This window comes from Aquarana catesbeiana, linkage group LG06, assembly GCF_042186555.1.
Source record: "Aquarana catesbeiana isolate 2022-GZ linkage group LG06, ASM4218655v1, whole genome shotgun sequence".
In the NCBI taxonomy this organism is placed as follows: Eukaryota; Metazoa; Chordata; class Amphibia; order Anura; family Ranidae; genus Aquarana; species Aquarana catesbeiana.
This window is the reverse complement of record NC_133329.1, coordinates 46517472-46535195: the sequence shown is the minus strand read 5'-3', so window position 1 is coordinate 46535195 and position 17724 is coordinate 46517472. Positions and strand designations below refer to the sequence as shown.

Sequence of the window (17724 nt, the reverse complement as noted above, 5' to 3'; positions counted from 1 at the left end):
TTTAAAATATTTTATTAAACAGCTCCGGGGGGGGGATCTTCCTCCGGCTTCGGGGGTCCCTCCGGTTCATCTTCTCCCGGCGTCTGGTTGGTTCTTCGGCCGGCTCCTCTGCTGTCTTCAGGTAGCTCTCTTGCCAGCAGAGGTCCGGACTTCTGGGCTTCTTGTCTTCTCTTCTCTTCTCCAGATGTTGACACAACGCTCTCTCCGGTTGGACTGCTCTCTGAGGGCTGCGTTGTGACTTATATAGGCGGAGACCCCGCCCCCTTTTGATGTCACAGTCCCTGGGCATGCTGGGACTGTGAGGTTTTAGGAGGCGTAGTCAACATCACCCAGTGACCACGCCCCCTAAAACGTCACAGTCCCAGCATGCCCAGGGACTGTGACATCAAAAGGGGGCAGGGTCTCCGCGTATATAAGTCACAACGCAGCCCTCAGAGAGCAGTCCAGCCGGAGAGAGTGTCGTGTCAACATCTGGAGAAGAGAAGACAAAAAGCCCAGAAGACAAGAAGCCCAGAAGTCCGGACCTCTGCTGGCAAGAGAGCTACCTGAAGACAGCAGAGGAGCTGGCCGAAGAACCAACCGGACGCCGGGAGAAGATGAACCGGAGGGACCCCCGAAGCCGGAAGAAGACCCCCGAAGCCGGAGGAAGATCCCCCCCGCAGCTGTTTAATAAAATATTTTAAAAACCTGTGTAGTGTTTTATTATTTACACTTTTTCCCTAGGTGAATGGGAAATTTGTTTTTCCTATTGCAGCGAGTGCGAGATGCAATACCCTGCCCTCGCGTCGTATCTGGTCCGTTGGACCAGCATACACACGAGCGGGCTTTCCGTCGGACCAGCACACAGACGAGCGGACTTTCCGCCCGAAACTGAGTCCGACGGAAAGATTTAAAACTTGTTTCAAATCTAGGTCCGGTGGGCTTTTGGGAAAAAGTCCGCCGGAAAAGTCCGCCGGAGCCTACACACGGGCGGATTGTTCGGCACACTCTGGTCCGCCGGACCAAGTATGCCGGAAAGTCCGACCGTGTGTACGCGGCATAAGGCATTTTGTCTTTATACCTTCAATATCTTCCTAAAGTCTGTAAACAGTTGTCTGAGGGCATGTTAAAAATGTGGGACATGATAATTAAAAGTAGAAGTGGCCAGTAGGGTGGCCCAAAAACATGCTGCCTGCTGGTATGGTAATACTGGCCAGTGAGGACGTTCAGACAGACCGGCGGCCACCAATACTACTAAGTGTGGCACTGGCAGGTCTTAGCAGCCTAATGCTCTGCCTACCCTCCCCGATGGCATCGTTGGGAGGAAGTTATGATATGTAAATATGTGTCGATATTGCAGAGAAGAGAAGAGGGAAGCCCCCAGGTATGGCGATGGCTGGCAGGCACGCATCATTTCAATAAATATTATTCATTTCATTTCCTTAAACATCCTTGAGCGAGCATATTGAATTGCATCATATACAGTTAAGACTTTTAATTGTATATGATGCAAAAATATTTTGGACCTGCTCACCTATATCACATGTGCTAGCCTATCACAATATGTCACTGGATTAATAAGATTATTCTTATCTTGTAAGATATTTGGACTTGTGTTTGCTGCCACTGATTATTTCACTTGTTTGTATAATGACTAGGGACTTCCTAGTCATTATACAAATAAGTGAAATGATCTTATGATTACAATCAGTGGCAGTCCAAACATCTTAGGAGATAAGATAGGAGTCATTTTACTAATCCAGTGACATATTGTGATAGCACATATAAGCGAGAAGGTCCTAGTTTAATTAGAACAAAGTCCCAGCACTAAAAGTCGGCACTGATGGCCACTAATAAGGATGCACTGATAGGCACTTATGAGGCAGCACTGATGGCCACTGATGAGGCGACACTGATAAGCTGCACTGATAAGGCAGCACTGATATGCTGCACTGATATACTGCACTGATGGGCACTAAGGCTCGATTCACACCTATGCATGTTGCTTTTGAGCGTTTTTGGAGGTTTTTTTTTCCATGCTTGCCACGTTTTTGAGCAGCGTTTTTGCGGCGTTTTTGCGGCGTTTTTGCCGCGATTTGCGTTTTTTTTTTTTTTTTTACAGTTTTTTTTTACAGTCTAAAAAAAAAATTTAAAAAAAATTAAAAAAAAAAAAAAAAAAACGGCAAAAACGCACCAAAAACGCTGCAAAAACGGTGCAAAAACGGTGCAAAAACGGTGCACTTGCGTTTTTGATGCTTGTCCATTGAATTCTATTACATGCAAAACGCTGCATTTTGCATGAAAAAAAGTCCCCGACCCTTTCCAAAAATGCAGAGAAACAAAAAGGCATTGATGTGAACATGTTCCATAGGAACCCATGTTAAAAAATTCCCGTGCATTTCTGCAAAATGCAAAATGCATCAAAAAACGCGCTAGTTTGAATGGAGCCTAATAGGCTGCACTGATGGCCACTGATGAGGCGGCACTGATGGCCACTCAAAGAGTAAAACAGTGGGACCTAAAGAGGAAGAGGTGTGGTTTACAGATACCAGAGTGTGTCTTAAACAGGAAGGGGCATGGCCTTGATGGGTAGGGGTGGGTCATATTTAAATTAGGGGGTGCACAAGTTTAGTCAGGCCTAGGCCAGCACAAAACCTACATACACCACTACCAAAGATGCAATACCGAATGATGATTCTGTATCATGCTCTCAACCCTCAGCAAAGAAAAAAAGAAAACAAGGCAGAGATGTTCCAGGAAAGTCACATAACATCGAACAGATTGCAGATACAATGGGAGGACCAAGTTCAGCCCAGGAACAACCAAAACAAGGTAACAGAGAAAAACAGTGCCTTGAAAAAGTATTCATACCCCTTAAAATTTTCCACATTTTGTCATGTTACAACCAAAAACATAAATGTATTTTATTGGCATTTTATGTGATAGACCAACACAAAGTGGCACATAATTGTGAAGTGGAAGGAAAATGATAAATGGTTTTCAATTTTTTTTACAAATAAATATCTGAAAAGTGTGGCGTGCATTTGTATTTAGCCCCCTTTACTCTGCTACCCCTAACTAAAATCTAGTTGAACCAATTGCCTTCAGAGGTCACCTAATTAGTAAATAGAGTCCACCTGTGTGTAATTTAATCTCAGTATAAATACAGCTGCACCTCAGAGGTTTGTTAGAGAACTTTAGTGAACAAACGGCATCATGAAGGCCAAGGAACACACCAGACAGGTCAGGGATAAAGTTGTGGAGAAGTTTAAAGCAGGGTTAGGTTATAAAAAAATATCCCAAGCTTTGAACATCTCACGGAGCACTGTTCAATCCGTCATCCGAAAATGGAAATAGTATGGCACAACTACAAACCTACCAAGACATGGCCGTCCACCTAAACTGACAGGCCGGGCAAGGAGAGCATTAAACAGAGAAGCGGCCAAGAGGCCCATGGTAACTCTGGAGGAGCTGCAGAGATCCATAGCTCAGGTAGGAGAATCTGTCCACAGGACAACTATTAGTAGTGCGTTCCACAAATCTGGCCTTTATGGAATAGTGGCAAGAAGAAAGTCATTGTTAAAAGAAAGCCATAAGAAGTCCCGTTTGCAGTTTGTGAGAAGCCATGTGGGGGACACAGCAAACATGTGGAAGAAGGTGCTCTGGTCAGATGAGACCAAAATTAAACTTTTTCGCCTAAAAGCAAAACTCTATGTGTGGTGGAAAACAAACCCTCCACATCACCCTGAACACACCATCACCACCATGAAACATGGTGGTGGCAGCATCATGTTGTGAGGATGCTTTTCTTCAGCAGGGACGAAGCTGGTCGGAGTTGATGGGAAGATTGATGGAGCCAAATACAGGGCAATCCTAGAAAAAAACCTGTTATGCCCCGTACACGCGGTTGGATTTTCCTACGGAAAATGTTTGATGTGAGCCTTTTGTCGGAAACTCCGACCGTGTAGGCTCCATTGGACAGTTTCCATCGGAATTTCCGTCGCACAAAATTTGAGATCTGGTTCTCAAATTTTCCGACAACAAAATCTGTTTGTGTAAATTCTGATCGTGTGTACACAATTCCAACGCACAAAGTGCCACGCATGCTCAGAATAAATTATGAGACGGAAGCGCTCGGTCTGGTAAAAAAATGAATAAAAACCAAGCGCTGATGTGGATAGATATGTGTGATATAAATAAATTGTGCTTAAAAATATATATATACCAATATAGTTAGTACTATAAAAAAAATCTGTAAATTAAAGCTGCTATCAATATAGGGTGATCAGATAACCAAACAAATAGTACTAAGTATAAAATTGATGCGCTTTAAATAAATAGTGCACAATATGCTGCTGCGACTAAGCTTAAATCCAGGAATAAAAAATGCATACATGTGAATAAAATAAATACATAATTATGGTGCTAATACATGTGTTAAAATTGCCAAAAAAAAAAAATTGCCAAAAAAAAATGCCAAAAAAAAAATCTTCAAATTGGTGATGTGACGGTTAGTATAAATAAAATAATAATGACACTCTGAGTACAATGTCCAGGCAGAGATAAATAGTGGGAGAAAGTAAAAATAATTAAACAGTTCCTTCCCTTAATCCAGATTGATTGACTCACTGGGTTAGATCGTTTGTATCAGGATATTTAGTTTTTCTTGCATCCCACTTCAACAATTATACTGCTGGTGATTCGGCTCTCAGGATAAAGGTTTTATGCAAAGCAAGCAAAGAAAAAATAGATCGTTGTGCAGTGAACTTACTAGATAGTACATAAGCAAAACAGAGACAAGAGATACACTCACAAACTCCCGGTCTATTAGAAGCATTCAAATAAGCAGATTGCAGTCAGCCGCTGTGGACGAGGTTTCCCATAGAGAAACAGCTGCTGTTAACCTTCAGGTGTATTGCAGCACTGAACGTCCTAAGCTCCTCCCACGCGTTACATCACTGACACATGACTTTTTCAAGGATAAACCCAGGAAGCCACGGCCTCTGTATTTAAGTCCTATGGCATTGTGGTTACCATGGAGACAGCGCTGTGTTCATTGGATCATCATACTGCTTTCTGCTACTAATGACATGTAAATATTTTGGCTTCAGCCTTATTTAATTGTTTTACAAAAAAAGGGGAACATATATTTATAAATACAGGTTTGCAAACAAATATAGAACACTTCCAGATAAAAAATAAGAACATAAAAATGGACCTAATTAGTGCAGTCACGAAACTCCCTCCATTGGTAAATAGTGTTACTACACATTCAATGTTAACACCTCAGATCGCATGTCATTACATACTGCGATAGATACATAGTTGCCAACAGTCCCGATTTTCCCGGGACAATCCCGATTTTGGGACCCTTGTCCCGATTTAATTTTGTCCCGGGTGTTTTCCCGAATTTTTGGGGTTTGTCCCAAGAAAATCGTGAGTGTTTTTGTAAAAAACGGCAACGGCTCCACAAAAATGGCCGCCGTTGCCTCCACGAGTCAGTCACAAAGTTCCCCTTGTGTTCAGTGCAGGGGAGAGGGGCAGCCAATCCGCTTCTCTCTTCAGTGTACAAATAGAAAATTCTATTGTACACTGAAGCCTATTGGCTGGAGGGATTGGCAACCCCTCCCCGCTCTACACTGAACACAAGGAAGACGTGATCAGCCTCCACTGCCATCACCCTCCGCCCCCGTGTGTCCAACGGAGCTCTGAGGAATAGTGGGAGTGACGGGAGGGAAGAAGGGAGGCTTTCATCTGGCTGTTCAGGAGTTGTCTGACCTGTGAGTAGTGGCCTGTCAGTGTAGTGGGGGAGAAGAGAGATAGGGGGAGGGGGTGTACTCAGTGTATGGGAGGCTTGGAGCTTTCCCTGCAGTACACTTCTCAAAGGCTGAGGTCCAGCATGGATGGACTGGGGCTCCGCTGGCTGGGGACATTGATGGTCCTGGCTCCCCTCTTGCACACCATGTCACCACCATACCTGCACCCCTCTCCCCCCGTGTCACCACCATACCTGATTCCCCCCTCCCCCCTGTGTCACCAACATACCTGCACCCCCCTCCCCCCTGTGTCACCACCATACCTGCACCCCCCTCTCCCCCCCCTGTGTCACCACCATACCTGCACCCCCCTCTCCCCCCTGTGTCACCACCATACCTGCACCCCCCTCTCCCCCCCTGTGTCACCACCATACCTGCACCCCCCTCTCCCCCCCCTGTGTCACCACCATACCTGCCCCGCCCTCTCCCCCCCGTGTCACCACCATACCTGCACCCCCCTCTCCCCCCCGTGTCACCACCATACCTGCACCCCCTCTCCCCCCCTGTGTCACCACCATACCTGCACCCCCCTCTCCCCCCCTGTGTCACCACCATACCTGCACCCCCCTCTCCCCCCCTGTGTCACCACCATACCTGCACCCCCCTCTCCCCCCCCGTGTCACCACCATACCTGCACCCCCCTCTCCCCCCCCTGTGTCACCACCATACCTGCACCGCCCTCTCCCCCCCGTGTCACCACCATACCTGCACCCCCCCTCCCCCCCCCCCCGTGTCACCACCATACCTGCACCCCCCCTCTCCCCCCCCCGTGTCACCACCATACCTGCACCCCCCTCTCCCCCCCTGTGTCACCACCATACCTGCACCCCCCTCTCCCCCCCTGTGTCACCACCATACCTGCACCCCCCTCTCCCCCCCTGTGTCACCACCATACCTGCACCCCCCTCTCCCCCCCTGTGTCACCACCATACCTGCACCCCCCTCTCCCCCCCTGTGTCACCACCATACCTGCACCCCCCTCTCCCCCCCGTGTCACCACCATACCTGCACCCCCCTGTGTCACCACCATACCTGCACCCCCCTGTGTCACCACCATACCTGCACCCCCCTGTGTCACCACCATACCTGCACCCCCCTCTCCCCCCTGTGTCACCAACATACCTGCACCCCCCTCTCCCCCCTGTGTCACCAACATACCTGCACCCCCTTCTCCCCCCTCTGCTGGGGGCACCTTATGTAAGGACAGACTCTGCTGGGGGAACCTGATGGCATCTGGTGGCAGGTGACGTGGCAGGTGACGTGGCAGGTGACACGCTCAGGGGTCCCACTGATTCTGCATTATGGTGAGTTGAATGATTTCATTATTTATATTACAATGTAATAATAGTAATAATGCGCTTCAATCATCCTGACATTATAACAACCATGGTGCCGGGATGATTGAAGTGCTAACACCAGGTGTTTGGAGTATCTTTATCTGCTGATTATTAAACTCTGGAATACACATTGCTATTATGGTGTAGGATCTGGGTCTGCTGTCCCTCCATCCCTCTACCCCCCTTTCCCTCTGCATCCCTCATTCATCTCAGACTCTAACCACACCCCATTTAGCCACGCCCATGTAAGCCACGCCCACTATTTCACGTAAACCACGCCCATCTTTTTGCGCGGCGCGCTTCGCGCGCCACATTTTTCCTTTTTCCTATGCCCCGCCTACTATCGCATGCCCCGCCCCCTAATTATAGCCTGACTCCGCCTACAGCCAAAAAAAGTGTCCCGAATTTTTTTTTCCCAATGTTGGCAACTATGTAGATAGCAAAATCACTAATATGTATGTGTACTTCCGCAAGTAAAATACCAATTGATCCATATTGTGTAGTTACTAGCAACATATTGAATAGGCCCGTATTACACTCACATCCACTAGTGAAAATTATATAAAAAAATATAAAAAAATTAAAATAAAAGATTAAGGTTACATTGTTGCGCCACTAGTTCGCCATTGCAACAATGTTTCAAAAAAAAAATTTTTATATTGAAAAATTAAATTAAAATACCAAATAAATTGATACACATAATTGACTACATGCACAACCCAAATATTTGATACTATACACTCATTTACAGTAAAATCAAATATATGATCCCTATGATATTAAAAAATATAATAAAAATTAATTTTATTAAAATAAATACTAAAATATAGACTATCGTTATTATGATATTAAGTGTAAAGAGACAGCTCGGTCTGGTAAAACTAGCGTTCGTAATGGAGATAGCACATTCGTCACGCTGCAATTTTTTAAATAGTTTAATGCAGCGCATTTTCTTCTTCTGCTAGAAGAATGAAATTGTTTTGCTGCACATATTCACAGCCCGCAGCTTCGTTCCAGCCGCCCCCAGCCGCTGGAGGCAGCCAATTGGTCACTGGGCCTCCTGATCGTACGGGAGGCCCAGTAAGAGTGGCGGGAGGCGGCGGGAGGGGGGGCGTTCCCTCCTGCTCCTCAGGTATAACAGCCAAGCGGCTTTTGGCCGCATCGGTTGTTATACTCAGATAGCCGATCGCCGGCTCTAAACAACGGTACTGGGATGATGCCTGCAGCTGCAGGCATCATCCCGATATAACCCCGGAAAGCCGAGTACGCACATCTGCATACGGTCAGCGGGAAGGGGTTAAGAGCCAAATTTTGAATATGCACACTGTGTGTCAACGTGTGCTATCTGCCATCACGGGATATCAATGTACGCGTTTTGTGGGTGCAACCCCTTCCTCGCAACTCAATTAGGTGAGAGGAAGGGGTTGCGCCCCCAAAACACGTCCATTGATCCCCCATGATGGGAGCTAGCACATGTTGACATTAGGCATGGGATCAGGAGGGAAATCCCCAGTTTGAATCCCAATTTGTGTGCAACTTCAAAATTTGGCTTTTACAGGGGTGACATCACCCCATCTGATGAAGGCAATAACAACAGAGTTTGGACATACTAATGACTGATATTGCCTTCACTTTGTCAAAGTTGAACTTTGTAAGTTCCTGAGTTGTGTATGTTATGCTTTGAAACATGCCTGTTTAACCAAAAAAAGGATATTTACAATGTGAAAAAAAAAAGTTATACACCAAAGATGTTGGTTTGTTCCAAAACCCTTTTCTAACGCACATGTGAATGTGCTTTGAGTAAAATGTTTTCTACTCAACAATGTGTGGCTTCTTCTTTCAATGCTCAATAGCAATTTTTGCAGTAAGTTGGTTTTTACAGTGACAATGGGGGTTTGTTACTACAGGCAAATCCACTTTGCACTACAAGTGCAGTTTCAGTGCAGTTTTAAGTGCACTTTTGCAGTACACTTGGAGTGCAAAGCGGAATATCCTTTAGTAAATAACACCCACAGTGCTTTAGAATTTGCCACAATCAGGCCATTTTCGTGACTCTACGGTGCTGAAAATGATTAATATTTTTCTCAGTAATACATTACATACATTAACAAAAACAAGGTGTGTGTAGCAGACCCACAACATAATAATAGTTCGCTGAAGAAGAGATTGTCACCTCATGTATCAAATAAATTATATTTGCACTATTGAAGAAAATGTCCAAAAAAAAAGAAAAAAAAAGAAAAAAAAAAAATTATATATATATATATATATATATAAAACTCTATTGTTCCATCTCTATTGTTCTGCTCTGTTTTACTGTATTTTATGCAATGTTTTATTGATACTATGTTTTGTCATGTTTGCTATGTAATTCTTTTATACTCTACTGTTTACTGTGTTTTATTGTTAACCATTTTTTTTTTTGCAGTTACGTCATTCAGCTGCAGCACTGATTTATTTATCTTTACAGCAACAGCATTTGCTTCCACGATACGTAAACCAGCGCTGTAGGAGGTGATTTCACCACCACAGTTGAAAGAGCATATATGCCAAAGCATGGGGGCAGGGGCGGAGGGGCGATTTGCCCCTAACATTAGGAGTGGATTGCCCCCATGCTTCGACATATATTTTTTATTCACAGATTGCAATTAAAAAAAGTTGTTTTATTGAGTTAATGTTTTATTGTTACCATTGTTTGCTTTTCAGGTACGCCATTCAGCTGCAGCAGGGATGTATTTATTTTGACAGCAACAGGGTTTGCTCTCACGATACGTAAATTAGCAAATCCAGCGCTGTAGGAGGTGATTTCACCACCACAGTTAAAAAAGAAATGGTGCATGTATGCCCATCATTAGAAGTGGGTGGATGCAGGGCGGTATTCTAATGGTGGGCATACCCACCAAACAATCTCTTTTTTTCGTTCAGCCCACAGGCTGCATGAAAAAAAAAGAACATTACAATATAAGCCCAACAATGACCAGCGACGTACTGGTCTGTTGCTGGACTTTGAGTGGTTATACCAGAATGATGCCTGCGGGTTCAGGTATCATCTTGGTATTGTTCTTTTCAGCCGGCGGTTGGCTTTCAATGCAAAAGCAATACTAGTTGCTAATTAGCCACTAGACTGCTTTTACAAGCAGTGGGAGGGAATGTCCCCCCCCCCCCCCGTGGTCTTTCTCGGGTTCTCCTGTCCCACCGGGGAACCCGATGTACATAGTGTATCACCATCTAGACATCACATCGAATGAATTATCACCTAAATGAACAGATATAAATCCAGATCTGTATTCAACCCAGGCAATCATATCAAGAAAATTAATCCAATGTACTTCTCGCTTTTTTTAAATAGATTCTCGGTTACCACCCCTCCTATTCTTATTAATCCCCTAAGCACCATGAATTTTAATTGAAAAATCAAATGTCTTTTCTCCAAAAAATGTCTTGCTAAATGCAACTGTACCAATTTGTCTTTGAATATTTATGCCTTGTTATCCTATCTTTAACTTTCTGAATGGTCTCTCCAATGTAAAGTAACCCAAAATGACATTTCTAAAGGAAAAAAAGTCATTTAAAACTGATTGCGGCTGTAATGTATTGTCGGGTCCCGACAATATAGATGAAAATCATTGAAAAAAACGGCATGGGGTTACCCCCCCAGTCCATTACCAGGCCCTTTGGGTCTGGTATGGATATTAAAGGGAACTCTGCACCCAAATTTTTTAAGCAAATGGCGTGGGGGTCCCCCAGGCACTATATACTCTGAACAACCGTATATATACTATACGGTCTGCCCTATATACTCTGCAGAAAATTGGGCCTTAGGTGTTGGTGGTACCAGAACACTGTAAGCCCTCACAGTTACTCTTGGTAAGCGCAGGAACGGGCCCTGCTGTGAAATACAATATCAAGAATTGTAATTACATGCCCCTGTTAAACAGGGGCAGAAAAATTGGGCCTTTGGTGGTGGTGGTGGTGGTGCTACAACACTGTAAGCCCTCATAGTTACTCTTGGTGGGTGCAGGAATGGGCGCTGCTGTGAAATACTAGATCAAAAATTGTAATTACATGCCCCTGTTAAACAGGGGCAGAAAAATTGGGCCTTGGGTGGTGGTGGTGCCACAACACTGTAACCCCTCACAGATACTTTAGTTGGGCACAGAAACAGGCCCTGCTGTGAAATATTAGATCAAAAATTTTAATTACATGCCCCTGTTATACGGGGCAGAAAAATTGGGCCTTGGGTGGTAGTGGTGGTGCCCTAAACCAAAAATATTGTTGGAAGCTAGCATCATCAAGATCAAGGAGGAATAGAATAGTCAGCATAGGAAGTCTTCAAAGGATCCCACATCCATAGCAAATTCAATCAGTTACATCAGCATCAGGTGCTTGATAGCTGCTGATCCAAAAATGATTCATTTTTATGAATGTGAGCCTATCAATGGAGTATGTGGACAGGCGCACTCTTTGATATTTACAAACCCTCCAGCAGCACTCCAACGCACAGTTCAGAAAGCACGTTGGATGCAGAACAGGGCAGTAGCTCAATTGCATATTGAGCAAGTTCTGGCCAGTGGTCCATCCTCAAGACCCAGTAACACAGTGGATGCTCTGTTGGAAAGGTCTCCAAGTCTGCTCTTGCCCCTAGATATTCCTGCACCATGTAATGAAGGCGCTGGCGATGGTTGCTTGAACTGATCAGACCTGCAGTTCCTGCGCCCAACAAGAGTATCTGTGAGGGGTTACAGTGTTGTGGCACCACCACCACCCAAGGCCCAATTTTTCTGCCCCTGTTTAACCGGGGCATGTAATTACAATTCTTGATATAATATTTCAACGCAGGGCCGTTCCTGCTCCCAACAAGAGTATCTGTGAGGGGTTACAGTGTTGTGGCACCACCACCAAAGGCCCAATTTTTCTGCCCCTGTTTAACAGGGGCATGTAATTACAATATATGATATAATATTTCACAGCAGGGCCCATTCCTGTGCCTACCAAGAGTAACTTTGAGGGCTTACAGTGTTCTGGTACCACCAACACCTAAGGCCCAATTTTCTGCAGAGTATATAGGGCAGGCCATATAGTATATATACTGCTGTTCAGAGTATATAGTGCCTGGGGGCCCCCCACACCATTTGGTTTTTAATTTGGGTGCAGGGTTCCCCTTAATTTTCATACAAGTTCTGAAGGGCCTGGTATGGATTCTGAGGGTTACATCCACGTAATTTTTTTTGGTATGTTTGCTATTTTTATCTTTATTGCCGGGATCCAACAATACATTACAAAAAGTTTTAAAGGACATTTTTTCCTTTAGAAATGTCATTTTGCTGTGGCACTTTTATAAACATGGGAAAGATGTACTACTTTACAGGCATACTAAGGACACCCCCCAGGCATGATATTTAAAGGATTATTTCACTTATTAAAATCACTGCTCCCGAAAAACACCAGAGCGCGGCGGGAGGGGAGTGGCCCTCTCCCGCCACCGATAAGAGTGATCTCACTGCGAATCCACCACAGAGACCACTTTTATCTGAAAGCAGACCGCCCGCTGAAGAAGAGGATACCAGGGTTATGGTAGCTAGCTGCTGCCATAACAACAGTATCCCTCTTCAAAGTACCGACGTATAACGACGGCGGGTGGTCCGTAAGTGGTTAAAATTAGCACTTTTGTTTTTTCATGTTCGTGTCCTATAGACTTTAACGGTATTCACGTGTTTGAACAATTTTTTTGCCTGTTCGCATGTTCTGCTGCAAACCAAACCGGGGGGTTCGGCTCGTCCATAATTAGGGTCTTCACCCTGTCAGTTTTTTCACATTAGACCAGTAAAGTGTACAAAGAAAATGAAGAAAAAGAGAAAAGAAAGGGGAGAAGAGAAAAAGAAGAAAGGAAGGAAGGAAGGAAGCTCTTCCCTCCAAGGATAACATTTGAGGCCTACTTACTGAGAGCCCAGATATTACTGCCAGGGTATCCAAACAGTGCTTCGCACACTGATTCTTAGTAAGCGTCGTTATAACTTTTTTTAATTTTAACCACTTACCAACCGGCCCATAGCCGAATGACGGCTGCAGGGTGGTTGGATAACTCTGGGAGGGCATACTATGACGTCCTCCCAGAATTCCCCTCTCGCGCGCCCCCTGGGGCGCGCACCCGAACGCATCTGTGATCGCAGGCCATTTACCATGTGATCGCTCCGTCAAATGACGGATCGATCACATGTAAACAGACCGGCGTCATCTAATGACGCCGTTTCCTCTCCTCCCCTCCTGTGTATCGATCGGTACACTGTGAGCGGAGAGGGGGATGGATGGATGGCTGCAGCGCTGTGGGCTGGATGTGTAATGCCCACAGCGCTGCACAGTGACATCCAGCCATCCATCCATCCATGCTCAGCCATCCATAATGCTCTGCAATGCTGTGCAATACTCTGCAATGCCCTGCACTACTCTGCAATGCCCCACAATACTCTGCAATACCCCACAATACTCTGCAATACCCCCACAATACTCTGCAATACCCCCACAATACCCCGCAGTACTCTGCAATACCCCGCAGTACTCTGCAATACCCTGCAATACCCCACAGTACTCTGCAATACCCTGCAATACCCCGCAGTACTCTGCAATACCCTGCAATACCCCGCCATACTCAGCCATACTCAGCCATACCCTGCAATACCCAGCCATACTCAGCCATACCCAGCCATACTCAGCCATACCCTGACATACACAGCCATGCTCTGCCATGCTCAGCCATACTCGGCTGTACTCGGCCTCTGTATGTGGCCCGGCTGTGGAAGTCTGACACATGTGGTATCGCCGTACTCAGGAGGAGTAGGAGAATCTATTTTGGGGTGTCATTTTTGGTATGTACATGCTATGTGTTAGAAATATTGTATAAATGGACAACTTTGTGTTAAAAGGAAAAAAAAAAGTTTTAACCACTTCCCGCCCGCCGGCTGTCATACAACGTCCTTGACTTTGTGCGGGGATATCTGAATGATGGGTGCAGCTACAGGCATCATTCAGATATCAGCTTTTTCAGCCGGTGATTCCCTACACCATATGAAAGATCATAGCGGCTGTTCCACTGCTTGATCGTTCTTATGGGAGGTGAGAGGGGATGTCCCCCCCTCCCGCCACCCTCCGGTGCTTCTACCGACTCACCGCTATGATCGAAGCCAGGATCTTTTTTTTTTTATTATTACAGGCTTCCCAACCTAGAGGTGAGATGTGGGGTCTTATTGACCCCATATCTCACTGTAAAGAGGACCTGTCATGCCATATTCCTATTACAAGGGATGTTTACATTCTTGTACTAGAAATAAAAGTGGTCAAAAAAAAAATTTTTTGGAAAAAAGCATCAAACTAAAATAAATAAAGTAAAATGAACAATAAAAAAAAAAAATGTAAAGCGCCCCTGTCCCTGTGTGCTCGCATGCAGAAGCAAACGCATACTTAAGTCCCACCCACATATGAAAACGGTGTTAAAACCACACATGTGAGGTATTGCTGCGATTGGTAGAGCGAGAGCAATAATTTTGGCCCTAGACCTCCTCTGTAACTCAAAACATGTAACCAGCAAAAAATTTTAAAGCGTCGCCTATGGGGATTTTTGAGTAGCGAAGTTTGGCGCCAGTCCACAAGCGCGTGCAATTTTGAAAGGTGACATGTTGGGTATCTATTTACTCGGCGTAACTTCATCTTTCACATTATGTAAAAACATTTGGCTAACTTTACTGTTTTGGTTTTTTTTAAAGCACAAAACTGTTTTTTTTACAAAAAAAAAGTGTTAAAAAAATTGCTGCACAAATACCGTGCGAGATAAAAAGTTGCAATGACCACCATTGTATTCTCCAGGGTCTTTGCTAAAATAACATATATAATGTTTTGGGATTCTATGCAATTTTCTAGCTAATAAATGATGATTTTTACATGTAGGAGAGAAATGTCAGAATTGGCCTGGGAGCTCCAGAACGCCTGAAGGTGCTCCGTTCATGTTGGGCCTCTGTATGTGGCCACGCTGTGTAAAAGACTCACACATGTGGTATCACTGTACTCGGGAGTAATAGCAGAATGTGTTCTGGGGTGTAATTTGTGGTATGCATATGCTGTGTGTGAGAAATAACCTGCTAATATGACAATTTTGTGAAAAAAAAAAGTAAAAAAAAAAAAAACTTGATTTTGCAAAGAATTGTGGGAAAAATGACAACTTAAAAAAACTCACCATGCATCTTTCTAAATACCTTGGAACGTCTTCTTTCCAAAAAGGGGTCATTTGGGGGGTATTTGTACTTTTCTGGCATGTTAGGGTCTCAAGAAATTAGATAGGCCGTCAGTACTTCAGGTGTGATTAATTTTCAGATATTGACACCATAGCTTTTGGACTCTATAACTTTCACAAAGACCAAATAATATCCACCAATTTGGGTTATTTTTACCAAAGATAAGTAGTGGTATAAATTTTGGCCAAAATATATGAAGAAAAATTACTAATTTGCTAAATTTTATAACAGAAATTAAGAAAAAGGCATTTCTTTACAGATTTTTCGGTCTTTTTTCTTTTATAGCGCAAAAAATAAAGAACCCAGTGGTGATTAAATACCACCAAAAGAAAGCTCTATTTGTGTGAAAAAAAGGACAAAAATTTCATATAGGTACAGTGTTGCATGACTGAGTAATTGTCATTCAAAATGTGAGAGCACCGAAAGCTGAAAATTGGTCTGGTTAGGAAGGGGGTTTAAGTGCCCAGTTGTCAAGTGATTAAATGCCTCTATTTATTTTCAATTTATTTAAATTACATTTATATAAAGACCAAAGTTTAAGATGATATTATTTAAGCTTAACAATTAAAGCAAATTATAATAATTCTTTAGATTAAGTTAACTGGTACTTGGTCTTTTTAACCATGCAATTAATAGTTTGGCAGCAAATTAAATATAGTATATTCAAAGTATGTCATGTCGTTTTTGGAGCACTGCATGCTTTTTGCACATTTTATTTTGGTAAACTTATCTATGTAATCACAGTCTTTATCCAAGTGTTTTTTCTATTTTAGGACATGATCTACATAATCTCGAGGAATGAATTTACCTTCTGTTGGACAGTCTCCTTGATTTAAAAGAAGATGATTTTATTTGCAATGTATCTTATCATTGATTTAAAACCTGATAGGCTTATATAATATGTACTCATAAGTCACATACCTTTATCACATGCTTCTGAAATCATTTTGCAAAAGTTATGAACTATATAAATATATATAATCATTTGCTCATACCTATAGATCTATTATTTTGTGATTTTATATTTTAACTACTTATTATTATAGTCACTATGTACTGTATGCCAAGTCTTTTAATATACAGTATATTATACACATTTTACTTCTTTCAGTTCATGTTTGTTTTTTTAATTGTAGTTGCATATTTTGTAAACCATTTTGCTTGTTTCTATTGATTCTGTTTTTGATGAAGTGGGCATTCTCTGACTTCCAAATGTATTGGCTACATATGTGGAACCTATTTATCTGTTTTAATGGAATAAAATTTCAAATTTGTACTCTCATTTTGGATGTGGGGCTCCATGCTTTGTTTTATTGATTTTTTCTTTCAAGTCCATTTTCCAAAATTTTTAATTTTGTGGCGAACTTTTAAAATCCAACGTCTTTTCTTCCTATACATGTGTATGGGAATGCAAAATCAACCTAAAGTGTAATTTCCACTCTCAAAGTCAAATTTGAGAAAACCCCACTACATGTTTGTTATATGTTCCCAGACAATAAAAACCGGCTGACATTCGGGCCCGTGTTTACTGCAGCCAGTCCGACAGAATTTAGCCTTTTGGCCAACTTCTGTCAATGAGGCATGACCAAAAAAAGTCTGCCGACTAATGGCTGAGAGCATGGACCAGTGTAGCACCCCCTATCAGCTCCTCAGTTTTCTGTCATTCAACCCGCTAGGTTGAACAAAAAAATGAATAAAACTGTGTACCAGGCTTAAGTCTGCTTGTTGAGTACATTGTGCATTGGGTCCCTGGAGCACGGCACTCCTTTTGACACATTAAAAATGGGATACTCCTTGTGTGGCTGCTATCTTATCTCAACAGTTGTTAAAGTGTTTTTTTAAAAAGTCACGTGACCAGCGACATAAAGTGTAGAAGGAGCCGGTGACATCACTTCCGGTCACGGCCAAGACCAGGAAGTAGGGATTTTATCGATACTGCTTGCTTTTAACCTAGATGTAAGGTATTATGCTTTAATAAAAATATTTCTCCTGTGAAATTACTACACTGTGGAATTCTTATTTGTCTTGTACGGCCTGTGAATGAAGGAGAGGAGGAGATCCAATACAGCATAGAGGATATTTATCCCTGGGTTTATGCTATAAGGAGAGAAGAGGAGAGTGGAATGTGATTGTCCATAAAGGATCCATATATTACAGCCTTTTCAGACTAGCTGTGGATTTCGATGCAGGAGAGGAGAGTGGAACATGAACTGCTGCTAAGGATATGTATACAAAAGCACCACTAGACCTGTTGTGGTCTTTGTTGAAGGTGAGCTGCTAGAGAACACCCCTGGTGGATAGCTGGATGGT

At 43.4% G+C, this 17724-nt stretch overlaps 1 protein-coding gene across 6 annotated transcripts in view; it reads left to right on the top strand.

The window, feature by feature from the left end:
- Positions 1–17414, top strand: part of LOC141148368 (uncharacterized) — a 442230-nt gene extending 424816 nt beyond the window's left edge. For 5 of the 6 annotated variants that reach the window (XM_073635779.1, XM_073635781.1, XM_073635780.1 and 2 more), the window contains exons 13-14: positions 2701–2811; positions 16188–17414. In XM_073635779.1, the coding sequence (XP_073491880.1) occupies positions 2701–2811; positions 16188–16216 (140 nt within the window). In that variant the 3' untranslated portion in view covers positions 16217–17414. The remainder of the gene's footprint in view (positions 1–2700; positions 2812–16187) is intronic. The other variant, XM_073635783.1, reaches the window with a different exon arrangement.
- The last annotated feature ends 310 nt before the right edge of the window (positions 17415–17724 follow it).